At 37.8% G+C, this 26126-nt stretch overlaps 4 protein-coding genes across 5 annotated transcripts; 3 read left to right on the top strand and 1 right to left on the bottom strand.

The window, feature by feature from the left end:
* Nucleotides 1–3981: 3981 nt before the first annotated feature.
* LOC9304234 (two-component response regulator ARR2) lies at nt 3982–7572 on the top strand. Of its 2 annotated transcripts, none has more exons than XM_002870136.2 (6): nt 3982–4446; nt 4930–5082; nt 5163–5567; nt 5656–5732; nt 5808–6974; nt 7112–7572. In XM_002870136.2, the coding sequence occupies exons 1-6, from the start codon at nt 4287–4289 to the stop codon at nt 7178–7180; spliced, it is 2031 nt and encodes a 676-aa protein (XP_002870182.1). In that variant the 5' UTR covers nt 3982–4286; the 3' UTR covers nt 7181–7572. The 2 variants fall into 2 exon arrangements, with proteins under 2 accessions (XP_002870182.1, XP_020872616.1); XM_021016957.1 differs by lacking the exon at nt 3982–4446 and adding an exon at nt 4562–4839.
* Nucleotides 7573–7656: 84 nt separating this feature from the next.
* Nucleotides 7657–10669, bottom strand: LOC9306253 (COBRA-like protein 7). The gene is made up of 2 exons (XM_021016958.1): nt 9903–10669; nt 7657–9388 (listed from the first exon to the last, which is right to left on the bottom strand). Exons 1-2 carry the CDS (start codon nt 10450–10452, stop codon nt 7962–7964), a joined length of 1977 nt encoding a protein of 658 aa, XP_020872617.1. The 5' UTR covers nt 10453–10669; the 3' UTR covers nt 7657–7961.
* A 5870-nt stretch (nt 10670–16539) lies between these two features.
* On the top strand, nt 16540–23779 carry LOC9306252 (L-arabinokinase). The gene is made up of 29 exons (XM_002870135.2): nt 16540–16885; nt 17007–17114; nt 17185–17253; nt 17337–17420; nt 17518–17594; nt 17778–17844; nt 17935–17992; nt 18094–18161; nt 18241–18303; nt 18468–18521; nt 18623–18725; nt 18806–18915; nt 19029–19148; nt 19275–19331; nt 19516–19691; nt 19763–19931; nt 20244–20327; nt 20610–20735; nt 20858–20988; nt 21061–21142; nt 21560–21647; nt 21808–21851; nt 21935–22030; nt 22157–22233; nt 22409–22609; nt 22689–22854; nt 22967–23038; nt 23132–23332; nt 23427–23779. The coding sequence occupies exons 1-29, from the start codon at nt 16781–16783 to the stop codon at nt 23538–23540; spliced, it is 2970 nt and encodes a 989-aa protein (XP_002870181.1). The 5' UTR covers nt 16540–16780; the 3' UTR covers nt 23541–23779.
* Nucleotides 23780–24656: 877 nt separating this feature from the next.
* LOC9304233 (neural Wiskott-Aldrich syndrome protein) lies at nt 24657–25860 on the top strand. Its single transcript, XM_002870134.2, has one exon. The coding sequence runs from the start codon at nt 25041–25043 to the stop codon at nt 25542–25544; it is 504 nt and encodes a 167-aa protein (XP_002870180.1). The 5' UTR covers nt 24657–25040; the 3' UTR covers nt 25545–25860.
* Nucleotides 25861–26126: the final 266 nt, after the last annotated feature.

Below are 26126 nucleotides of genomic sequence, written 5' to 3'. Positions count from 1 at the left end.
TGGACTTGGGTTTTGGCCTAAGCAATTCACATTGTATCCGGGATTATGTTAACTGGATATCACCAGACATTAGTCGGAAAGCATTCCAAACTCGGGGTTAGAGAGTGTGGTAGTCCAACACCTAGGTGTTGGCGACGAGTCCACATGATAGCAATTCGGTGCGTTCCCCCTGCGGCTGACCGGATCAGCCGATCGGGTAAAAAAAAAAAAAACCTTTTATCTAAATGTTAGAATTTTTCTTCAATGTTAGTTAAATGGTTCAAGTTTTGTGATCGGTCTAAAGAACTTACCAAGATGAATTAACTGAACGATCTAAAGAACTTAAAGGAAGTAATTGTTAGTGGCTATGTACATATTTAAAGAAATTAAAGGTCGGAAACTGCGGATCAAGATTCGAGTACAGATTTACATACAAGTGACTCAGATTTAAGACGAGTGATCTAAGCCATGGATCAAAATTCATAGAATGTATATAGACTTTAAATTGTCTTAGTCCATTCGATACTTTTTATATGAATCTAATTTTGCTTGATAATCACAATCGCGAGAATTCATTTAAAAATAATTGGTATATTATAAAGTATGGAATCCAGTTACGAAAGATAGATGTGGTACAAACGTCGATCCGTAGTTCAAATAAAAAAAAAAAAATTGTAATACAGAAATCGTTTAGGAAAATGATAGTGCATGGTTTTGCTCGTCTTATTTAATTAAGGAAATTGTTGGAGACGAATAATTAAATTGTATGTTTTTAACAATTAATTATAAAATACCTCAATTTTAAAATACAAAATAATGTTTATTTTATCTCCTACTTCTGCTAATCTAATGTTTTGTTATACAATTAAATTAACAGCTAAAGGAAAGCCGCATATTTGATTTTGTTAGAGGCTTCAACTAGATCAGTAGTTTCCGAAGCAAACACCACTCTATTCAGCTTATGGTTATGCAAAAATTTGTTGCTATTTTAATATTTTTTGCTAACGATTCAGTTTACGAGCGAATACACATATGTACGTACAGATATACTGTATACATATACGTAGTTGTGTTGTGCTGTGTGTGTATACGTGTATAGTGTTGTTAGAAAATGCGTAGCCTTAATCATATGCTAGAATGTGCGCTGATGTATTATTCTGTTTTACTTATGAAAGCATATATTATAATGTATTTTGCCCACTAAATTAATACATGTAGGTCATAGTCTCATAAGATGTAGGAGGCATGGTTTATATAGTTTCCAAATAAAAAAATCGAAATAGAAACTAAAAAAAATTTGGGAGGATAGTTTGGTAAAGTCATTCCTTTGGGGTTTCTTGGTTAACTAGAATTCTAGAAAATTATAAGATGATGAAAGAAAAAAGATTTTATTTTTTTAACAAAGTAAAAAATATTTGAGAACAAAGATAACAATATAATTTGTTAAGGTTAGGTTTATAAAATGAGTTAATTTATGTTTTCATGTATGAGCTGGATCCACGCATCAAGGGTCTCTGGCCCTATTTTTCTTCTCAATTATTATTAGTTTCGTACCCTGTAGTTTAAAATAATATAAGATCAACCCCACATAGTTTGATATCTTACATAAACAACCCATGTTTTTAGACAATATCATTAATCTTTTTGCAACCAATTGGGTTATGTATGTATTTATGCACATGGTATACTAGAAATAATTGAAAACATACCGTTGAATATATTTTCTAAATTGAAAAAATTACTATATATTTTTATTTACATAAACCATTTCGTCTAAAATACATACGATATCATGATCATATCAAAAAGATAAAACAAATTCGATAATATAACAGCCAAAGTGTTACTACCACCAACTATGTGCATACCCACAAAAAAATAGACAGTACTCAATTTACTTTAATTTACACCTAATGAAAAAACACGCCTAAGATTGAAACGAATGCACAGACAAGTTTGAAACACATTAAAATCATTAGAGCATGAACATGATAAAAAAATGTCCACTATATGATTCTTATGAGTAGAAGATCAAAGTACTCGCGCGAGATTTAGACGAATACTATAAATAATAAAAAAGTTTACAATCTATTTAAAAATAATTGTTAGAAAAAAAAGAAGTGTAAATTTATTTTACAATAGACAAAAGACATAAAAAAAAATTTGTACTACACTGCAAAAGAGAAAATCCAAACTAAGAACTTAAAAACACTAACTAATTATCAATTACCGGTCAATTAATAACTTAGCGGCTATTATCTTAAGCAAACTAAACAAAATTAAAAAAAAATGTTTATAAGAGATTAAATAATATTTCTCTATATAAAGTATATGAAACAAAAAGAAATCTATTAAGCATCAATCACTTGTAAGAAGAAAATGTATACCAATAATCTATTTAGAGTTCACTAGGTTTGGTAATTTAGCATTTCAGAAAAAGGGGATTTAAAAGTAAACTTGATAAAGTACATAGTCTATATCTGGAGAAGAGTAAAACATAAAGGACATTTCTGCACCACTTATATACAAAGATACACATACATGTATATATTATAAACTTTTTTTTTTTTTTTTTTTTTTGTCATCTGTAATTAAATATTACTCAAAAGAGCCATTCTTGTGGAATGTTGTTTACATAAGTGATATGAAGCGGTTCCGTACGAATTTTTCGTGCCAGATTATCCGCTTTTGCATTTGCACAACGAGAAATTAAAGATAAAGAGAAGGTAGAGAACTCTTCCTTGTCGCTCTGAAATTCCTCCAGATACACTGAGAAGGCCGGCCATTCGGTTGGGGAAGACACCATCTTCACCAGGTCAGAACAGTCTGTAAGGAATGCTACCTCTTGATTATCTGCACCAATCATACACTTCATCGCCCAAAGGAGGGCCTCGAATTCGGCATGTAGCGGAGATAGGCTTCTACGGAGGTTGGCAGCTCCCATTGTTGATGGCTCACCGTTTGATGGTGTACAAAACCACCCTATCCCGGAAAACTTGTCGCTGTCTTTCCAGGATCCATCCACAAAACAACGGTATCCTGTAAAATCCGAATCTAGGGACACCCCCCTCGTTTGAGGCCGATTTGGAAATTCCACTGAAGCCTGAGTTTCAGTATGAAGCTCCACTTGAGCTGAGTGCCACAATTGTGCCTCTCTTTCCGCTAACCGTAAAACCTCTAACGGATCGTTATCCACATTTTCAAACAATTTTTCATTCCGTGCTTTCCAAATATACCAAATAATCCAAGGAAAAGCTATAGAATCAAACTCCGATGGTATTCTCCAAAATAAATGATCCAAGTTTGCATAAATAGAATCTGTGGGAAAAGTCCCCATAACCGTAGGAATCTGAGAAAGTGCCCAAACCTGTCTTGCAGGATGGCACTGAAAGAGTGTGTGATTGACTGTTTCCTCTAGTGCACCACATCTAGCACAACCAGTGTCACAATCAATTCCTCTTTTTCGTAAGTTCTCTGTAACCGGTACACAACCCGTTAAGATTTGCCATAAAAAATGACGTATCCTAGGTGGACACTGTACTTTCCAAGTATGAGCCTTTAGCTTATTGAAATCTGGCCCAATGAAAGATGAGTTGGTTTCCAACTTATCCAACCGTGCGGTATGATACCCCGACTTAACTGAATATTTGCCGGATTTTGTAAAATGCCAACCAAAGGTGTCCTCCTTGGTTGGCGCACCCACCGGTAGGGCACTTATTAACTCGACATCTTCCTGGTCAAAGACCGCTTTGAGGAGATCAATGTCCCAAAAATTAGATCGACTATCTATAAGCATGTTAACTTTTAACGATGGGTCATTAATAGATCCATTACTTTTTGCTGGTCTCGGGAATTGAGCTGGAATCCACGGATCCTCCCAAACTGAGATGGAATTCCCAGATCCGACTCTTTTAATAAGTCCTTTATTTAATAAGTCCTTTATTATAAACTATATAATACTGTATAACATTTTCATATTTAAATTTTTAAAAAATTATTAACAGAACTTACTAAAAAAAAAAAAAAAAATCTGTAACAGAGAAATCGAGCTTCAAGCTGAAACACAAAGCCATGCCTTCTTCAACTCTCACATCTCAAGCTTAAATCTTTCCACTAATTAATTTTTATTCCATTTCACCACAAAATTCTCAAAAAATATATTCAAAATCTCATCTTCTTGGTATCAAATTTTCTTACCTTTTTTGTTTTGTTATCCCCAATTCTTCCAATCAAACCACGTCAATTCTTTTTTTTTTTTATATTCTCTGTGTTTTCTTCTCTAATCGTTCGTTTTCTGGACGAGAGAGATGATAAATCCGGGTCACGGAAGAGGACCCGATTCGGGTACTACTGCTGGTGGGTCGAACTCCGACCCGTTTCCGGCGAATCTTCGAGTTCTTGTCGTTGATGATGATCCAACTTGTCTCATGATCTTAGAGAGGATGCTTATGACTTGTCTCTACAGAGGTAATTAAAATCAAAATTTCGTTTTAATTTTAATCTAAATTTTATTAATTTCAAAGGTTCATGTTGATTTATAGTCCAATTTGTGGAAATTTTATTGTAATTTTGTGGTTAATTATGAGTTTTTTAATTACGGTAGTTGACTCTGCCAAAAATAGAAAACAGAGTTTATGGAATTGACTAGAAAAATTTCATTGACTGTTGAATGAATACACTGTTAGATTCAGAGTTATATATATAGCTTAGTTCTCTGTTCTGTTCTAAAATCATTTGTGATCTGCTTAAAGATTCTGATTTTAAGGTTTATTTTTCAATAGATCTTTTAGTTCTCAAGAAGCGTGTGTGATTCAAATTCCTTAAATTTTGTCAAAAATTTCAAGAGTTAGTTTGATTCTGGTATTTATTTTGATCCTGTTGTGTTTAATACTTTGATTATCTATATTGTTTTTTGATGTTTTAGCGTTGACTCTGATTCTGTTATTACAGTAACTAAATGTAACAGAGCAGAGATCGCATTGTCTCTGCTTCGGAAGAACAAGAATGGTTTTGATATTGTCATCAGTGATGTTCATATGCCTGACATGGATGGCTTCAAGCTTCTCGAACACGTTGGTTTAGAGATGGATTTACCTGTTATCAGTACGTTTGTTAATCGCTAAAACATTTATTGACTCTGATTGTTCTCTTGAGATCTGAATGTTTGAAATCTTTGGTTATAGTGATGTCTGCGGATGATTCGAAGAGCGTTGTGTTGAAAGGAGTGACTCACGGTGCAGTTGATTACCTCATCAAACCAGTACGTATTGAGGCTTTGAAGAATATATGGCAACATGTGGTGCGGAAGAAGCGGAACGATTGGAATGTTTCAGAACATTCTGGAGGAAGTATTGAAGATACTGGCGGCGATAGGGACAGGCAGCAACAGCAGAGGGAGGATGCTGATAACAACTCGTCTTCGATTAATGAAGGGAATTGGAGGAGCTCGAGGAAGCGGAAGGAAGAGGAAGTAGATGAGCAAGGGGATGATAAGGAGGACACTTCGAGTTTAAAGAAACCACGCGTGGTTTGGTCGGTTGAATTGCATCAGCAGTTTGTCGCTGCTGTGAATCAGCTCGGCGTTGACAGTAAGTTCAAAACTTGTTTGCTTATGCATTTGTGTGTGTTAATGTTAGTTTTCTTGTCTAATCTTACCGTCTTGGGCATCCAATGCAGAAGCGGTCCCTAAGAAGATCTTAGAAATGATGAATGTACCCGGGCTAACGCGAGAAAACGTAGCCAGTCACCTCCAGGTAGATATGTGATCGAATAGTATTACAGTTTTCGTTGTTGATGTGTTCTAACACTGGTAACATGTGGAATTGCAGAAGTATCGAATATATCTAAGACGACTTGGAGGAGTATCGCAGCACCAGGGGAATATGAACCATTCGTTTATGACTGGTCAAGATCAGAGTTTTGGTCATCTTTCTTCGTTGAATGGATTTGATCTAGCTGTTGCGGGTCAGCTTCCTGCTCAGAGCCTTGCACAGTTTCAAGCAGCTGGCCTTGGTCGGCCTACACTCACTAAACCGGGGCTGTCAGTTTCTCCCCTTGTAGATCAGAGAACCATCTTCAACTTTGAAAACCCGAAAATAAGATTTGGAGACGGACATGGGCCGATGATGAACAATGGTAATAAGCAGATGAATTTGCTTCACGGTGTCCCAACTGGTATGGAACCAAAACAATTTGCAGGTAGTCACATGCGTGTGCAGCAACAAATGACTGGTGTTCGTCCTGGACAGAATGTTCAGAGCAGCGGAATGATGTTGCCTGTAGCAGACCAGCTACCCCGAGGAGGGCCATCAATGCTACCATCCCTTGGGCAACAACCGATATTGTCAAGCAGCGCTTCAAGGAGAAGCGATCTCACTGGTGCGGTGGTGGTTAGAAACAGTATCCCCGAGACCAACAGCAGAGTGTTACCAACTACCCACTCGGTCTTCAATAACTTCCCCTCGGATCTACCTCGCAACAGCTTCCCATTGAAAAGTGCCCCAGGGATTTCAGTTCCAGTGTCGGCTTCTTATCAAGAAGAGGTCAACAGCTCGGACGCCAAAGGTGGTTCATCAGCTGCTACCGCGGCAACTGCAGGGTTTGGTAACCCAAGCTACGACATATTTAACTATTTTCCGCAGCACCAACAGCACAACAACAACATCAGCAACAAACTGAACGATTGGGATCTGCGGAATATGGGATTGGCCTTCAGTTCCAATCAGGACGCAGCAGCTGCAACTGCAGTGTTTTCCTCTTCGTCTTCCACACAGAGAAAAAGGTGGGAAACAGACGCAACAGTGGTGGCTGAGCATGGACAGAACATTCAGCCACCAAGCCGGAATTTAAATCATCTTAACCACGTTTATATGGATGGTGGTTCAGTCAGAGTGAAGTCAGAGAGAGTGGCGGAGACCATGACTTGTCCTCCAGCAAATACATTGTTTGAAGAGCAGTATAATCAAGAAGACCTAATGAGCGCATTTCTCAAACAGGTTTGATTCTTACTCGAAATTTCAACATACACAATATTAACAAAGTTTTCAATATAGTGCACTCTAAAACAGCCATGAACATCACAACTATGCAATTGATAACTTGACACTTACTTCATTGTCATGGATAAATGCAGGAAGGCATTCCACCGGTAGATAACGAGTTCGATTTTGACGGATACTCCATCGATAATATTCCGGTCTGACTACAGAAACCCAGACTACTGCAAGATTCTTTGTTTTTCTTCTCCCTCCTTCGAGGTACAAAGCTCAACAAATGGCGAAGGGGAAAATAGAAAACATCATGTGTTGTATCTTTAGATGATAATCTGCAGGAAATTCAAAAGCAGATTATAGAAGACAATAATAGTTTTCTTTTTGGATATTAGGAGTAATGTGAATTTCCTGGAGTTATTTTGTTTCTACATCTGTCTAGGTCTTTACAACAAGACTGTTGACATTTAGGGTTCTTGGTCGTCTAATTTCCGATAATTAGAATGTTTTGCTTCTCTCTTTTTGAGTTTTAGGAACATTTTGTGTAAATATGTTTCTATGCGTTGTTGCTTCATAATAAAAATACGGCATTTGATACGATCAATGAACAAAAATCCACAAAACTCACTCTTGGGTCTTGACCAGTTTTGCTATTTGCTTTTCAGACAAGAACTGGTTGGTTCGGTCATTTGTGAACTTATATGAATACCGGTTTGGAGAGGATTAGGAACAAATCAATGGCCGAGAAAGAGTAAACAAAATATAGTCTACATACTGATTAGTGATTACTGAAAAACTCTAATCTTAAACAATACAAGAATGGTAACATATATATCTTCATAGCACCTATATAAAGCTTCTTCCAACACTTATCACAGGTTGAAAAAGAATCGATTGATTCTCCATCTATAAACCGCGGAATTGACCGTTTTCGAGTAAACCGGGAAGAATCAAGAAACTGTATCGCCAACCCAACAGGAGGTTTCAGTGTAGTTACACCCGCAAAATCAAGAGAGCCAAAACAGGTAATGCAAGGAGGAAAGCAGAGATGTGTCTCCGGTGTTGGCTGCTTCTCACTGGGAGTATGGTTGGGAGAGAGCACTCCTCACCGTTGAAGAACACTTTGCTCGGGAAGCCATCTCCACCAGGAACATTAATCCCAGGAGTCAGTTTCTTGGTGAAGGAAATAACAGACTGTTGTTTCCCGGGAATCCGAGGATTCTTCAACGGATTCTCCCCGTCTCTTTCCGCCACGAGATAATTCAATCCGGGAAGGCCCTCCATGAATATAGTATTGTTCTCCCCGTTGATACCAAGTGTAGATGCATTGAATGAGTAGGCTTTCTCGAAACCCGGGGCAGCGTTTTTCATCTGAATTGCGGTAAACCAATCTACAAAATCTGTTTCGCCCCAGTTGAAGACTGTGACACGGGCTGTCCATCCGCCTCGATAATCTGTAGCCAGATGCCAATTGATGCTAACCCCGCAGTTATCCCCACAAGGCATCGGGTTTGGCACCGGCCGATGTTTTAGATAAGCCCAAGCGCCAGTGAGTTCAGTTCGGTTTTCAAATGGAACCAGAAGAGCTTGCTGGGGTAGAAGAAGAGACGGGGCTGTAGTGCTGCAAGCGCGAGCTGCTTTGTTGCTGGAACAACCGCAAGCGCAAGTCTTGCACGGGACGATCGAGTCGTTGAAGTAGGCAGAGAACGATACACAGCATCTAGGACTAGCATCTTTTGGTTGGGTGATGTTGCAGACCACCTGCCAGCTCGCAAAAGCAGTCCTGTTTGAGGGTAACCCACTGGGATCGGCGAATTGGCTCGGGCTCACCCGAACAGGAGGGCCACACTTGTAATCCGGGTTCAGTGTACCATTGATTCTCCAGTTCTGAGGCGGTGATAGAGCAGATATATTGAGATCCGGAGGCATTTTGTACACCTGCATCTGGAAAACTGAGCTCGACTTGCTAGGATCCATTGACCGCGGTAGAATCGTCCCATTTCTACAGCAAAATGGGATAAGACCGAACGTTGAATCATTGTATTTCGTAGGAGGGAGATCTATGATGGTTGGCCGTCTTGCACAGCTTAACACATTCGAAAAGTCAAGATCTTGAAAGTACTTCGCCTGTGGGCCATCAACACAATCTGATGAATCAACAATACTCGGGTAAGCCCCTTTCATGGTGTAGATAAACTCGTCCCGCATCCAGTCAAAACTCAGTTTCCAGTTATCTAGCCTGCCAAGCGGGTTATGGTTCTCCATTGTGACTTGTGCCATATAATTCGATGAATATGATCTGACCACATCGTACATGATAGTAAGGTCTCCATCTTGCCGAGGAAGGAACTCATTATCAATGATCTCTGTGTTATCATAGTCTGGGTCAGGCGTGCAACATACTTGCAGAACATTTTTACCTGACAAAACAGAGAAAACACACAGAAAATTCGAGTAAACCACAAAGATAGTTAAAAAGAACAAGAAGATCTTTTATCAACAGATTCATATTTAGAAATGTGATGAAAGTGGGATCAATTCATATACTAGCTATTCAATTACTTCTGCAGAAGATCTTAAGGCTCTTATTATTGCTCAGGTTCCCCTGAATCCAGATCAATCACAAGAATCTAATGTGTTGCAAAGACTCTCACATTTGACTAATTCAAACATTAGGTGTAAAAGGAAGCTAACAAGTAACAAACATTATCCACGAGTGAGCACATGGGACTTAAACAATGCAATTGTTGCTGGTGTTTGACTAACTCTACTAATCTAAAATTCCTCCTTGATTATAGGGATCTACACTAGATACTTCATCCTTAACAAAGCAAAACCAAGATCAGCAAACCAAAACTCCTAAATATAGCAAAAACCAAGATCAGCCAAAAGTGTATTAAGCCATAAATCAAGGAACCAAAATCAAATTCCAACCTTTTTGAGTAGCTTTGGGACATTTCCATCCATCAATAGCGAGAGTGATGTTCTTAGGAAGCGGAACATTCGGCGGCGCAACTCCGAACTGAGTCCCAACGAGCTCAACACGAGCTTGCATCTGAGTGACATCACCCGCCGTTTGAATAGCCGATTTCAAATCCGACGAAGGATAACCAGCGAATACGGTGCCGTTTTCGACGCTCACAGGTAAGCTCGAGCCGTCTGAGAGTACAGCATTTAAAGCAGACACGAGGATCTCTCGGTGAGCGAATTTGACGAAGACACGCCATGATTTGAGCTCGTCGCGGCCGTGGTTAAGCACTGTTATCACAGATTCGAACCGGTAGGGTTGATTTGCGGTGTCGTTAGGTGGGATCTTAGATCCTTTTGTGTAAGTGTATGAAACGAATACGCCGTTGCATAGATCCGAATCTGACGGTGGCGGATTAGTAGTGTTGGCGTCGGATTGAGATGACGTTAGAGGAATTGATACGATGAGAAGTGAGAGTAGAAGTAGCGGAGGAATGAAGTTGGGAGCTAAAGCCATGAACCCTAAATCTGTTGGGAACAAGAGAAGGTTTTGAATTTGAAATTGAGAGGACTGAGAAAAAATGGAAGCTTTTTGAAGAGATGATGACTGATAAAGCGACCGGGTTAGTGCAAGCTGTAATGAAAATGTGCGTCTTTGCAATTCAAATTCTTCTCTGGAGCCTTTGTTGGCTTTTTTTATTTATTTATTATTGTTGGAAAATCTAAGAAACTTTATGGAGGACCAAAAAATCTTACATTATTACTACATGAAAAAAATATTATTTTCTTTGGATATAATTTTTCAAAACCTATTTTATAAAAAAAGTGAAGATAAAAACACACCGAGAAAACTTCATTTTTGCAAAAAAAAACTAGAAATTTGTAATTTTCCAAGTGAGAGGGCACATGAGTTCTGTCGCAACTCGCAACTCGCAACATACCAGATCTTTATCTAGTAGAGAGGATACATCACTAGACAACAAAAAAGAAAGCGCAAACCCAAAATAAAACGTAAAGCCCGATAGAAGAGAGGATACATCACTAGACATCTCCCGTGAAATGTTTGCTTGGTCTTCACTCCTAAGCTTAATTAAGAAGACAATGAGATAATCTTCATGCCAAGTTAGATCACTATTAACAGCGACCAGACAGGTGTATTAAACATTGATGCTACTCTTGTATCCAAAAGCTTTAAGAACAATATTAAAGTTATGAATATAAAAGACTTTCTCTTTTATTGTATGAAACTAACTCAAAACATACATCCAAAACCTTAATCTCTCAAGTTCTCTCTACAACTCATAACCTCACATATCTCCTAATGTCATAACTCGACCTCTATTTATAGGAGGATACAATTCCTAACCCTAATAGGAATTACAACATATTAGATAACTCCTAATATATTCTAATATTATCTCTAATTATCCATAACTTGGTTTTAAACAAAAAACTTCCTCTTCAAGTTATCTTCAATTCTTCAAGCTTATTCAACAATCTCCCTCTTAAGCTTGAAGTCTTTAATCCTCACATCTTGAACACCAATAAGATCCCTCATTTCTTTAAATCTGATTCTCCCAAGAGCCTTTGTAAGTATATCAGCTTTCTGAATTTCTCCGGGAACATGATCCACATCAACCAGTTCATTTTGAATGCACTCCCGAATGAAATAATATCTTTTGTGGATGTGTTTGCTCCGGCCATGGAAAACTGGGTTCCTAGTAAGTGCTATAGCTGACTTATTGTCAATAAGAATCAGTACTTTATCACATTGTTCCTCAGTTACTTCATTCAAAAGTTCTTGGAGCCAAATGGCTTGTTTGGCAGCCTCAGTAGCAGCCATAAACTCAGCTTCACAGGATGAGAGTGCAACAGTTTCTTGCTTCTGCGAGCACCATGTTATAGGACAGTCATTGAGATAAAATATGTGACATGTAGTACTTCTTCCATCATCCTCATCAACATTGTGACTACTGTCACTGAATCCTATTAATTCTGTTTTGTTTCCTCTGCCAAAACAAAGTCCATATGATCTAGTTCCCTGCAAATACCTTAGAATTTGTTTCAATGCAGCTCCATGAGACTCCTTAGGCTCGTGCATGTACCTGCTCAGAACTCCAACACAGTATGAGAGGTCTGGTCTAGTATGAAGTAAATATCTGAGACAACCAATGCTCCTTCTATACTCCTTTTCATCAATATTTTTCTCTTCTGGTGCTTTACTTATCTTTAAATTTGCACACATTGGTACATGAACTGCATTGCAGTCTGCAAATCCAGTTTCCTCCAGGATTTTCTTTGCATATCTTTCTTGGTTTAGTAGAATACCATTCTCACTCTGAGTAACTTCAATTCCTAAGTAGTAAGTGAGCTTTCCTAGATCACTCATCTCAAAGTTTCTTGCCATGCCTTTTTTAAACTCTAATATTATTTTCAAGTCTGAGCCTGTAACAAGTAGATCATCCACATAGACAGCTACAACCAGAAACTCTTCTCTTTCTTTCTTTCGGTATATAGACGGTTCTTTTGAACATTTAGCAAAGCCTAATTCCAGAAGAATAGTATTTAGTTTTGTATTCCAAGCTCTCGGAGCTTGTTTTAATCCATAAAGAGCTTTGTTCAATCTGTATACTTTGTCTTGACTTCCTTCTGTTACAAATCCTTCAGGCTGTGAGACATAAACAACTTCTTTCAATTCTCCATGGAGAAATGCTGTTTTTACGTCAAGATGGTGTATTTCCCACCCATTAGAAGCAGATAAAGCAAGAATGAATCGAATGGTCTCTATACGGGCCACTGGAGCAAAGACTTCATCGAAGTCAATCCCATGTTTTTGCACGTATCCTTTTGCCACAAGTCTTGCTTTGTATTTATTTATGCTCCCATCAGCGTTTCTCTTAATCTTGAACACCCACTTTAGACCTATTGGTTTTGCTCCTATGGGAAGATCCACCAAATCCCATGTTCTGTTTTTCTCTATAGAAGTAATCTCTTCTGTACATGCATCCCTCCATTCTTTTGATTCTTTAGCCTCGTTATAGTCCCATGGTTCTTCATTTATGGCAAGAAGAAGTCTCTCACATTCGTATTCTGCAAGTAAAACATAGTCCTGCAGGTAACTTGGCTTCTTTATTTCTCTTTCAGACCTCCTTAGTTTTGGTTGTTCTGGAGTATCAGGGACTTTGTTTGGTGAAATGTGTTCTCCCTCTGGTTCACTGTTTTCTTCATTGTCCTCAATGTTCTCTGTTTCACTGTTAATGGCACTTTCTTTTATACCATTATTCCCATATTCACCAAAAGTGATCTCAAAGTTGGTATTATTCTCAGAGTTGTTCCATTTCCAGCTTGTATCTTCATCAAAAACCACATCTCTGCTGACTACAATTCTTTGTTTTGCTGGATCAAGCAACCTATAGGCTTTGGAGCATGGTTCAGTTCCTAAGTGTACTAGCATTTTTGATCGATCATCAAGCTTCTTGAGATGTACATGTTCTGTTTTTGCATATCCTATGCAACCAAAAACTCTTATATGTTCAATGTTTGGTTTCTTCTTCTTGAATGCTTCATATGGAGTCTGATGAGCCAATGTTCTTGTTGAAACTCTATTGATTATATAGGTAGCATGTCTTATGGCTTCTCCCCATAAGTAATTTGGAACCCCCATATGCTTCAAAATGCTTCTAGTCATTCCCATTAATGTTCTGTTCCTCCTTTCAACGATTCCGTTTTGTTGAGGAGAGTATGGTGCGGTTAGGTGTCTCTGTATGCCAGATGCATCACAGAAAGCTTGAAATTCAGCAGACAAGAATTCACCCCCTCTATCAGTTCGAAATGTCTTTATTGTAGCTCCGGTTTCTTGTTCAACGCTAGTTTTGAAAATTTTGAACTTGTTGAAAGCTTCACTTTTCTCTTTTAGAAGTACTGACCACATGTATCTTGAATAGTCATCAATTAAAACAAAGATATACCTGTTCTTTGATGGTGTGGATGGTGTGATTGGTCCACAAAGATCCCCATGAATGAGTTCAAGTATACCTTTTGCTCTGAATGATGATGCTTGTGGAAAAGACTGCCTTGCCTGCTTTCCAAGGAGACATGAAGAGCATATTTCCTTTTCTATTTTGATATGTGGAATGCCAAACACAAGTTCCTTTTCTACCATTGTCTTCATGGTCTCTGTTCCAATATGCCCTAGTCTAGCATGCCACTTGGATGAGATGCTTGAGATACCAATTTGCAGACATTTAGTATTATCAACTTTTATAATGACTTTGTAAAGCCGATTTTTCGATCTTTTAGCTTTAACTAGTAACTTCCCTTCTCTGTCACAGAGTGTTAAATGATCATCTCTCATTCTAACATCACATCCTGACTCAGTGGCCTGACCAAGGCTCACAATGTTGCTTTTTAAATCTGGGATGTAGTATACATCATTAAGAGTTCTTCGATCTCCATTCTTAGCAATAAACATAATTGAGCCTTTTCCTTTGATATCAATCAAAGAATCATCCCCAAATCTAACCTTGCCTGTAATTGATTCATCAATTGTTGAAAAATAGGCTAATATTCCTGACATATGGTTGCTAGCACCATTATCCAAGTACCAAACGTTCTCATTATCTGAACTTGCTTCAAATTTGTTTGGAACAACATTCTTCTCATTCAAATACATAATCTCATGCATCATTAGTGCGTCTGCTTCTTGTGTTTCAATATTCTTAATTTCTTGAGTCTCCTGAAGTTTAAGTAACCTGTCCGGGCAATCAGAGGCATAGTGTCCTAGCTTGTCACACCTATAGCACGTTATCTTACTTGCATCTCTGTAATTTCCATTGTTCTGTTGGTAATTATTATTTTGGACATAACCAGAACGTCCTCTTCCTCTACCACGTCGGCCTCCTTGACTTCTTCCTCTGTTTGAGTACCAGGGTTGTGTTTCAGAGTTTGCATACAACAATTTACCTTGGTCCTCTTGATTGTCTTCTTCATCACAAATCCTTTCTTCATAGGCTTTTAACCTACCAACTATATCTTCAAAAGTAGTTGAATTTAGGTCAAGAACTTGTTCAAGTGCGGCTATTATGTGTATATATCTTTTCTTTGGCAAACCATTCAAGAATTTCTTAACAAGTTTTGGTTCTTCAATGTCATGTCCAAGTGATGCAGCCTTTGTAGATAATTCTGAGAGTCGTCCTGCAAAATCATCTATCTTCTCTGTTTCTTTCATCTTAATTCTCTCAAGCTCACCCATTAGGGTTTGTAGTCTTGCATCTTTAACCCTATCAGCTCCTAGGTTTCTAGATTTAATCGCATCCCATATCCTCTTTGCAGTGTTTAGTTTCCCGACTTGCAGTGTTAGTGCTTCAGGGATAGACTGCAGAAGAAGAGCACTAGCCATGTTGTTCTTGTCAACATCCGTTGATCCCGGTTCTATAGCGTCCCAGACTTTATGAACCTTTAGAGCCATCGTCATGCGTATAGTCCAGAACGTATAGTTTGTAGGAGTTAGCATCGGACATTTGATAGAGGAGGAGCCTCCTCCTTCCTTGTTATCACCTACTGGGATCAAATCTCCCATGTTTCTTCACAGATCACCTTCTCGTGATCGTGCTTTGTTTTTCCTCGTGATCGTGAACAATATTAGCTCTGATACCAAATCTTGTATCCAAAAGCTTTAAGAACAATATCAAGGTTATGAATATAAAAGACTCTCTCTTTTATTGTATGAAACTAACTCAAAACATACATCCAAAACCTTAATCTCTCAAGTTCTCTCTACAACTCATAACCTCACATATCTCCTAATGTCATAACTCGACCTCTATTTATAGGAGGATACAATTCCTAACCCTAATAGGAATTACAACATATTAGATAACTCCTAATATATTCTAATATTATCTCTAATTATCCATAACTTGGTTTTAAACAAAAGACTTCCTCTTCAAGTTATCTTCAATTCTTCAAGCTTATTCAACAGCTACTGTCTTCTTTGATATCTTCCCCTTAAACTCTCTTGCTGATCACAAATGATTCGTCCAACAGAAAACGGTGCCTTACTCAGAAACTTTAAATAAAGGATAAGAATACTATGTCTACTTGGGTTTTGTCACAGATATCATCTGCCTCGTCAGAAAGGTAAAAGATAAAATAAAAATTAAATGATGACCTTATCTTCAACCGCTACTCCTACAACTTGGTAATTGCTAGTGTAGATAGGTTTGTTTTTTAATATGTAAATTTCTGTATTATATTTAGAAAATTTATACAAAAATATTCAAGAGATTAGTTACAACAAAGGAAAAATGTTGAGAATTAAATTTCAAATATATATTTGCGGATAAGATCAATTGTAGTTATACGTCCAAATCGACAAATCATCTTCTTCTTTTTTTTTTTTTTTTTTTGTTCTTGTCCTAGAGAGTTTTAAGATAAGAAAACAGTACTAACTTTTAATTATTTGTGCAGTCCAACTTTTCTGAATAGCGCAAGTTTTCTGTTTATATAGTTGGAATTTATATCTATTATTCATATAAAAAATCTCAGACACGAAATTCGTTTTATCCTCTTTCTTGAATTGCGAGAGCGTGTGTACGTAACCCTTCTTCGCATCATAAATATTTGTAACGATTTTAAGGGAAAAAAAAGTTTTAAAATCTGAAAAATTAATTTCGGTTAGTTCAGATTCATGAGCGGAAGAACAAAATTGCAGGAAAAAAAAAAAACCATTAAAACTGGAGATTTAGACTCTCTTCTTCTTCTTCTTCTTCCTCCTTGGCGCAATTCGCAAATTCGCATCGCGTCAGTCAATTATCGAATCGTCCTCTCAGAGATTGCTGAAGAGAATGAGGATTGATGAGAACGAAGGCGTCTCTGCTTCAAGCAAGCACCTAGTCTTCGCTTACTACGTCACTGGACATGGCTTCGGTCACGCCACTCGTGTCGTCGAGGTTTGTTATTTCTCTCTGCATCGGTCTCATTCTTGATTCATGCGTTTTGTTTCCTCTTTCATTGTTCGTTCGTTCGATCGTTCGCTTCTCGGTTAATCCGGATAATTCGTGGTGTTTTCAGGTTGTCCGTCACCTGATCGCGGCGGGGCATGATGTTCATGTTGTCACCGGCGCGCCTGATTTCGTCTTCACATCCGAAATTCAGTCTCCGAGGCTCAAAATTCGAAAGGTTTCTTACTTGTTCTTCTGGTGATGATTTACTTGCTTTGTCTTGATCTATGGAATTGCTTACTTGTTAGGTTCTTTTGGACTGTGGGGCTGTGCAAGCTGATGCATTGACCGTTGATCGTCTTGCCTCGTTAGAAAAGGTTTACTGATTCTTGTCCATTTTAGTCTTCCCTTGAATTTACATTTTTGGCTTTGTTAACATTTCGATACTGGTGTGCTTTAGTATGTCGAAACAGCTGTGGTTCCTCGAGCTGAAATATTGGAAACTGAAGTGGAGTGGCTTCATTCTATCAAAGCTGATTTTGTGGTAATTTTTTTGGTTCATCACAACTTTTTTCTACATCAAATACTTTTGCTTTGTACTCCATCAATTTCATACCAAGAGAAACCTTTGTTAAAAACAGGTGTCTGATGTTGTCCCTGTCGCGTGCCGTGCAGCAGCTGATGCTGGGATACGTTCTGTCTGTGTTACCAATTTCAGGTGACATTTTTGATGTTCTACTACTACTATCCATTTTTGTATGTCTTGTTTGGCTGGCCTGATTTCTTCTCCTGGTTTCAGTCCTTGTTCACGGCCTGTAACTCTGTCTCTACCATTCAAAATCTCCAGTTATAGTGAAAAAATGTTAAAAAACTTTATTGTACTTTTGTATGCTACTTTTAGCTGGGATTTTATCTATGCTGAGTACGTGATGGCTGCTGGATATCACCATCGCTCCATAGTTTGGCAGGTAGAATTCTCTAAACAAGTTTTATATACTCTTTCATTGGCTAGTAGGAGGTGATAAATCAATACTCAATACTTTTATTCCATGACATAGATAGCTGAAGATTATTCTCATTGCGAGTTCCTAATCCGCCTCCCAGGATATTGTCCAAGTATGCTGCATCTCTAATTACAATTTTTAAAAATCTTCTTCCATTTCTTCCTAGTGTATTCTTCTCTACTGCCTTAACTTTATTTCCTTGTTATCTCGTAGTGCCTGCTTTTCGTGATGTCATCGATGTACCTTTAGTTGTGAGGAGACTTCATAAATCTCGCAAGGAGGTCTGTCAACAACATTTCATTGATCTTATATTCAGTGGCACAACTAATCCAAATAACATCTAATGCTCCTTATGATCAGGTGAGGAAAGAACTCGGCATTGGTGAAGATGTGAATGTTGTTATACTCAATTTTGGTGGACAGGTATGGCTGTCTGTTCTTACACTTGATAGTTTCATGATTTTTTAAATTTCTCTAAACTAATACTCTGATTTTATCTGTAATGTGTATTTACATTGTTGCTCGTTGATCATGCATAATATATCTCATAAACATGCTCCTTGGTCATGTCTTTTTCTCGTGTGCAGCCCTCAGGGTGGAACTTGAAGGAAACATCCCTACCGACTGGCTGGCTGTGTCTGGTATCTCTTAACATTTTCCCTGCATCTGTTTTATGTATAGGTAGTCACTCTCAAGTTGAGGATTCTATACTGTTTATTAAACTTTTCAATATGTTGTTCAGGTTTGTGGTGCATCTAAGACCCAGGAGCTTCCACCAAATTTTATAAAGCTTGCTAAGGATGCTTATACGCCTGATATTATTGCTGCATCTGACTGTATGCTTGGTTAGTAACCTGATTAAGAAATAGTCAATGAAATTAGATGGCTAGTGGCGTTTCTATAATACATGTTTCCATTGTTTCAGGGAAAATTGGTTATGGCACTGTCAGTGAAGCCTTATCGTACAAGGTGCCGTTTGTGTTTGTACGCAGAGATTATTTCAATGAGGAACCTTTTCTGAGAAATATGCTTGAGGTTCAGCTAAATCCTCTTTTTATATTGATTTTCTTGTCCTTTACTACCTCAGTTCTTTCAATTTAAAAATGTGGATCGTATGTTCAGATTTTCTGGTCAAATTTCTTTGGCAGTTTTATCAATGTGGTGTTGAGATGATCAGGAGAGACCTATTAATGGGCCAATGGAAGCCATATCTTGAACGTGCAGTTAGCTTGAAACCTTGCTACGAGGGTGGCATCAATGGTGGTGAGGTAGATGTTCCATCTTGTTTTCATTTATCTCTTAAGTTGTAAAATTCTGGGAACGTATTAAGGCCTTACCTCAAATCATTCGTCATGTATACTAACTTCTCTTTTTCCACACTGGTGCAATGATAGATTGCAGCTCACATCTTACAGGAGACAGCCATTGGAAGACACTGCGCATCTGATAAGGTAAATTTCGTATCTAAATAGTAAATTCATATTGTTTAGCATGAATCATCGAGATATTATTAGGTTTACGGGATACTGTGTCATCAAAAGTATCTTGCCTGTGGGATCATTTGATATCTTATCAGCAGAATCCTTCTTTAAAGAAAATTATGTTCAAGTTTGTTGGGTCTTCTGTGTGATACAGTTAAGTGGTGCAAGAAGATTACGTGATGCAATTATCCTAGGGTATCAGCTACAGAGGGTCCCTGGAAGGGACATTGCTATTCCGGAGTGGTATTCAAGGGCTGAAAATGAAATAGGTCAATCTGCTGGATCATCACCTACAGTTCAAGCGAACGAGAACAACTCATTGGTGGAGTCGTAAGTATTGGATTTTGTCTGGCTATTTTCTGATTTTCTTTTTCTTCCTGATCCCTTCACTTATCTTGCAGGTCCACCGATGATTTTGATATCCTTCAAGGTGATGTTCAAGGTCTTTCAGATACATGGACATTTCTTAAGAGTTTAGCGATGCTAGATGCTATACATGATTCTCAAAAGAATGTGGAGAAGAAAACCATGCGTGAAAGAAAAGCTGCTGGTGGTCTCTTCAATTGGGAGGTAGCATATTTAGTTTACTCGATTGTTTTTGTAGCTTCAGTAATCATTCTACTGAAATATGAAATAGAACAAAATTAATGGCCTAAGTTCATGCCTAGTACCTTGCAAAAGTCGACTTGCAACTTCTCCAAAAGGATAGTTTTATTACAAGTGCTTTTGGAACTCGCAGTTAAGATGGTGGCATCATTTTTTTTCATTGGTGCAAGCATGTTTCATAAAGAACAATCTTGCTATCAGGCTAATTTAGCCTCTTATAAATCTGAGTTAAGTTGTTATATACTTATATGTTACGAAACCTTTGTTCTTTTGCAGGAAGAAATCTTTGTTGCTAGAGCACCTGGAAGGTTAGATGTAATGGGTGGAATTGCTGACTATTCAGGAAGCCTTGTCTTGCAGGTCAAAATTCTGTACTACTGGTTTTTCGGATCACTTGTACTTGCTCCTATTTTTCATTTGGTATCTACTGTCAAAGGGAATAAAATTTGCAGTAGTTTAACTTGTTGAGCATTTATCTAAGTCCCTTTCACACAAGTGACACAACACATCATTATGGCAACACATCATTATGGCCTATGTATAATGTAGTAATTGTATCAATCCCATAAGTTCCTCCTTGCCAGGGTATTCTCTATTTTGATTGATCACAACTTTTTCGTATCGATATTCTCACAACTTCAGATGCCAATAAGGGAAGCTTGCCATGTAGCTGTTCAAAGAAACCTTCCTGGAAAACATAGACTGTGGAAACATGCACAAGCCCGACAGCAAGCTAAGGGACAAGTACCAACACCAGTTCTGCAAATTGTACGTATGAGTATTTGAATGAAGTCACATTATGGGCTTGTGTTAATAATGAAGTGGATTGTCCTGTCTTAAGATTCTGCTATGTAGTCCTGCTGAGATTTCTTTGAATCTTTGTGTTTTAGGTCTCGTATGGATCAGAGATCAGCAATCGTGCCCCCACTTTTGACATGGATTTGTCTGATTTTATGGATGGAGATGAACCAATTTCTTATGAAAAAGCAAGGAAGTTCTTTGCTCAAGATCCAGCACAAAAGTGAGTTTCTCCTCTTTTGTTCGACTGCTTCTTTAAATTCTCTTTGTTAAACAAGGTAATAATATCTTCCAGGTGGGCAGCATATGTTGCTGGGACAATCTTGGTATTGATGATAGAACTTGGTGTGCGTTTTGAGGATAGCATCAGCTTGCTGGTGCGTTTTTTTTCATTCTTTTGTTAGAATTTATCATTCTCTGCTGCAGAATCCCTCCTAATTTATCTTTTATTACTTCACCATTTTCATTTTTGCATGTACTATCTGTTGGTAAAAAATGTTTGCCCTGTTCTGTGTTCTGATGCACATACTTTAGTTTACCATGTTCTAGGAGTGAAGTTATCAAAACGGTAAATAAATGTTTTCAAGATCTAGACATGCAAATGTAGGATATGAAGTTGCAGTCTTGGGTTTGCAATCCACTTACAGGGCCACAGTTGTGAGGCCTCTCAGTTATAATTCTGGCAAAATCTGTCACTAGTCCTTTTTGAGTTTCTTAAAAATCTCAGACCTGTGTCCTGCATTTAGTTCTTGGTATTAGCCTATTAGGCATTCACTAAGTATTTGTTTTCGTAGGTTTCTTCTGCTGTACCTGAAGGTAAAGGTGTATCTTCATCTGCTGCTGTGGAGGTAGCGAGCATGTCGGCAATAGCTGCTGCCCATGGTAATTTACTTTAACGTATTGTCATATTATAACGAACGTTGGTGAAAAAACAGACGTCATTCGAGATAGCTGAATATACCACAATATAGATATACCGAAAATTTGATTCTATGCATTTTAGTTTTGTCTATCCAAACAATTGTTTGATATATATGTGCAGGACTGAATATTAGCCCCAGAGATCTTGCTATACTCTGCCAAAAGGTTTCATGTTCAGCATCATACTAGCTCCTTTCCTGACTTTGTGCAATGTATTGGTTTTCTAATTCTGTTATGTTGCCTGCTAGGTGGAGAATCACATTGTTGGAGCTCCATGTGGTGTTATGGATCAGATGACTTCGTCTTGTGGGGAAGCCAACAAACTGTTGGCCATGATCTGCCAAGTAGGTCTTCGTAACGCCTAAGCTGGACGCAAAAGATCACCATTTTTTGTAGCGCATATGATTTCTTCTTTCTTAACAAAATTTGATCCACTCCTTTCTCTTATAACTTAAAAAAAAAACATGTAGCCTGCAGAGGTAGTTGGGCTTGTTGAGATTCCCAACCATGTCAGGTTTTGGGGAATAGATTCCGGAATTCGACACAGGTAAATGGTTTTTCTCATTTTGTTTTCTTCTCAAAATTTACTGCACACAATTATTTTTAACTTCACTAGACATAATTTTCTCCTTTAACTCAAAAGATTGCATAATCACGTGAGCTTTTATATCTCATTCATCAACGCATCTCAGTTCTCTTAAACAATTGGCTTTGTCATGCAGCGTTGGAGGTGCAGACTATAGGTCGGTGAGAGTTGGTGCTTACATGGGGCGGAAGATGATCAAGTCAATGGCGTCTTCTATACTGTCACAAGCAGCGTTAAGTGCCAATGGAGGCAACCCAGAAGAACTAGAGGATGAAGGGATTGACCTACTTGAGGCCGAAGCTTCATTAGATTACTTGTGCAATTTGTCGCCTCACAGGTGAGAACATTTGTCGAAGTAAAAGCATTTCGTACCAGCATAATGTCAGCTAATCCGCCTAGCTTTGGTTATGTTGCAGATATGAAGCCCGTTATGCAGATAAGCTTCCAAATATCATGCTGGGTCAGACATTCATTGAGGAATATTCGGATCATGATGATCCGGTCACAGTGATTGATCAAAAGCGTTCTTACAGTGTTAAAGCTCCTGCCAGACACCCTATATACGAAAACTTCCGGGTCAAGGTCTGTCTTTTGTTATTTCACAATCATCCTCTGTTCTTTAATCCTTTTCTGGTTGGTTAATATCTATGCCTAGCGTAAATCGAGACAAATGTGAAATGCTTCTTCTTTGTAGACATTTAAAGCCCTATTGACTTCTGCAACATCAGATGAGCAACTTACTGCTCTTGGGGGACTTCTTTATCAGGTATTACTTCAAACTACTGTGAGACCAAGAGTTGTTGAGTTTCTTGATGATTGATTTAACATGTTGAAGCTCTTTTACTTTACTTTGGTACAGTGTCACTATAGCTACAGCGCATGCGGACTAGGATCGGATGGAACCAACCGGCTGGTGCAGTTAGTACAAGGGATGCAGCATAACAAGTCTAATTCCGAGGATGGAACATTGTATGGAGCCAAAATCACAGGCGGTGGATCAGGTGGAACAGTCTGCGTCATAGGCCGTAACTCATTGCGCAGCAGCCAACAAATTCTTGAGGTATGTAAACACACTCGAGGTTCCAAGCTAGTATGAACTTAGTTACAGTAAATATATATAAGCTCTAATTAATGGTGTGCTGGTGAATGTTCAGATTCAGCAGAGATACAAAACTGCGACAGGGTATTTGCCACTGATATTCGAAGGATCATCACCTGGAGCTGGCAAGTTTGGTTACCTCCGGATCCGACGTCGTATCTCCCTCTGATTCCCATTCAACTTCTCCCTAATTTGGTAAACTTTTATTTATCTTCATGCTACGTTTCTTAAAAATCATATTCATATAGGAGTTTCATCTCACGAATAAGTAGGTACGTTGTTCTCCACTTTCAAAATAATAGTAGGGATGATAATATATCATCTCTTCTTTAGATAAATGATATGTATATACTGCGACGTTGTTTAAAACATCTTATGCAAAATAAAACAATTACTCTTCACTAATTAGTGTTTTATGTTAATCTGAATTGTGTTCGATGTGTTTTCATACATATTTGTACAAGTTACTTGAAGATTTTCATAAAGCATTGGTTAGGGAATAGGAATTAAATATGGAAGCAGTAAATACGCTAAAAGCAAGTGGAAAGATGGGGCTTGGTTCTAGGGTAGTAGTATCATAATAATAGCAGGACACAGTACCCGATGATCCTTATTTATTATTGCTCATCTCATGACTCATGTGCCTTTACATACCTTTTTTCCTTCGCTTTTATTTTTTTTTAAAAAGAGGAAAATTCTTAGTATTTCAAATGATGCAAGTAGTATCTTTGTTATTTTATGGAGTAGTATAGTACATTGATAATTTAAGCTTCACATCTGACGAATCATATCTCACTAATGAAGTCAGAAGAGAGAAAATCGTGATCTCGTTTATTTAGAACAAACATTAAAAGAGAGGATAGAGAGATCCGAACAAATATGAGAGAAGAAGGCACACACTCATAAACGAGCCGACATGCACGTGCTCTCTTCCCTTCATACGCGTTCGTTAGCTCTCATCGGATCCTATGAGCTTTTTTCATCCAACCGTCCTTATTTCTCCACGTGCATGCTCTCCACTCAATCCTTTTCCATCATTTGGAAAATGACTAGTTCAATAATTTACCCACCGTGCAACTATTTTTTATCTCTTGAGCACGAAATTTGTATCACGGGCTCCACTATTTGTTTCTTGTTTTGTAATTCTATGAACTATATTTTCATTACAACTAGAAAATAGTAATTGAATTTACAGAAATATAGTCATATTGTCAAAGCGAGACCAATTATTTGTAGTGTAGAAACATTTGGTTAATCACGTGTAGTATAGATATGTCTTCCGTTAAATTACATATTATATCATTATATCGTAGCTTTCAGATTTTCAAACTTTGGTTAAAAAGTAGCATTGATTTGCTACTGTTCTTACTCTGATTGGATCTTTCTAAGATAAATTCAGTAAATGGAGTTCACACACCTTATAAAAATATGCAGTATAAATTCTTCAATGACGTATAAATATATAAAGTTTTATAACAAATGGTGAGAAATAAAAAGAAGTGGTGTACACAATCTAACACGTTCCACTGCTTCACTCTAAAGAGTCACCACCAAACACCTTGCCCTCTCACTTCTTTGTCCTCTTCCCTCTTTCCTCTTTTCTTCTTTCTTCCTCAAATTCACTAATTCAGATTCTCTCACCAGACACAAACTCCAGATTCATCCGACAATGGAAACTCTCAGAACATTCCATCTTTTTCTTTTACTTCTCTTCTTCTTCTTCTTCACATTCACTACTACACTGACGTCACCATCTCAGATCGCTGACTGTACAATGTGCACTTCTTGTGACAACCCTTGTCAACCAAACCCTTCTCCTCCTCCACCGTCAAATCCATCTCCTCCGCCTCCAGCTCCCACCACCACTGCCTGTCCTCCACCTCCTAGCTCCGGTGGTGGTGGTCCTTACTACTACTACCCTCCTCCTTCTCAATCTGGCTCTTACCGTCCACCACCATCTTCCTCCGGCGGTGGCTACTATTATCCACCTCCTAAAAGTGGAGGAAACTACCCTTTTACGCCGCCGCCAAACCCTATCGTTCCATATTTTCCGTTTTACTACTACAACCCTCCGCCGCAATCTGTTATGTCCGGATCCGATGCAAAGATCAGATTCTCCTACGGAGTTTCATTTCTTCTTTTAGTTTTCTCTCTTTGTTTCGGTTGCTTTTAGTTTATAGATGATTAAAGAAGATAAATAAAGGAAGAAGTAGCTTTATTAATATATCAACCAACAGGTTAATTTCCTCATATCCTTGCAGAGATTTTTGCAGACAAGAAGGTAGAAGACAAGACTATGTATGAGAGATCTTCACGCTACAAATATTGAAACGATGAAATTATTATTTCTCCATTTTTATCCTGTATTTTGTTTTACTACTTTTTTGCTTGTACAAGTAGAAATATATTTGTACTTCTATCTTTAACAAATTTGTGTTTAATGAATGTAACTCTTTTTTTTATAATAATACATAGAACTCCTAAATAAATGGGCTCTAATTACTTTTATGTACTTACATTCCAACTCAAGAAACTAGTTGACGCAATAGTTTGGTTAAAAGGACAAAATAGAAAAAAAGCTGTATAATATTTATATACCAATAGTATAACATCAACTATCATACATTTTTGAGCATCTCCAATAGTAAAAAACTATAGAAGTTTCTCGGATATAATAATTTAATATTTTTGTAATAAATAAATTATTTGTTTAAATTTTAATTAATTAAAAAAAACTTTAACCAATCAAATGATG

This window comes from Arabidopsis lyrata (genome assembly GCF_000004255.2).
Source record: "Arabidopsis lyrata subsp. lyrata unplaced genomic scaffold ARALYscaffold_7, whole genome shotgun sequence".
Lineage (NCBI taxonomy): Eukaryota > Viridiplantae > Streptophyta > Magnoliopsida > Brassicales > Brassicaceae > Arabidopsis > Arabidopsis lyrata.
The sequence above is the reverse complement of the archived record's forward strand: the minus strand, read 5'-3'. Positions and strand labels throughout refer to the sequence as shown.

Bases quoted from the DNA above. Each gene is read 5' to 3' on its own strand.
- LOC9304234 (XM_002870136.2), top strand. From the start codon at position 4,287: ATGATAAATCCGGGTCACGGAAGAGGACCCGATTCGGGTACTACTGCT. The intron at 5,083-5,162 runs GTACGTTTGTTA...CTTTGGTTATAG, and splicing joins GATGGATTTACCTGTTATCA to TGATGTCTGCGGATGATTCG. The intron at 5,733-5,807 runs GTAGATATGTGA...GTGGAATTGCAG, and splicing joins ACGTAGCCAGTCACCTCCAG to AAGTATCGAATATATCTAAG.
- LOC9304233 (XM_002870134.2), top strand. From the start codon at position 25,041: ATGGAAACTCTCAGAACATTCCATCTTTTTCTTTTACTTCTCTTCTTC.
- LOC9306252 (XM_002870135.2), top strand. From the start codon at position 16,781: ATGAGGATTGATGAGAACGAAGGCGTCTCTGCTTCAAGCAAGCACCTA. The intron at 17,595-17,777 runs GTGACATTTTTG...TGCTACTTTTAG, and splicing joins GTCTGTGTTACCAATTTCAG to CTGGGATTTTATCTATGCTG. The intron at 19,332-19,515 runs GTAAATTTCGTA...TGTGTGATACAG, and splicing joins GACACTGCGCATCTGATAAG to TTAAGTGGTGCAAGAAGATT.
- LOC9306253 (XM_021016958.1), bottom strand. From the start codon at position 10,452: ATGGCTTTAGCTCCCAACTTCATTCCTCCGCTACTTCTACTCTCACTT. The intron at 9,389-9,902 runs GTTGGAATTTGA...CTGTTTTGTCAG, and splicing joins TCCCAAAGCTACTCAAAAAG to GTAAAAATGTTCTGCAAGTA.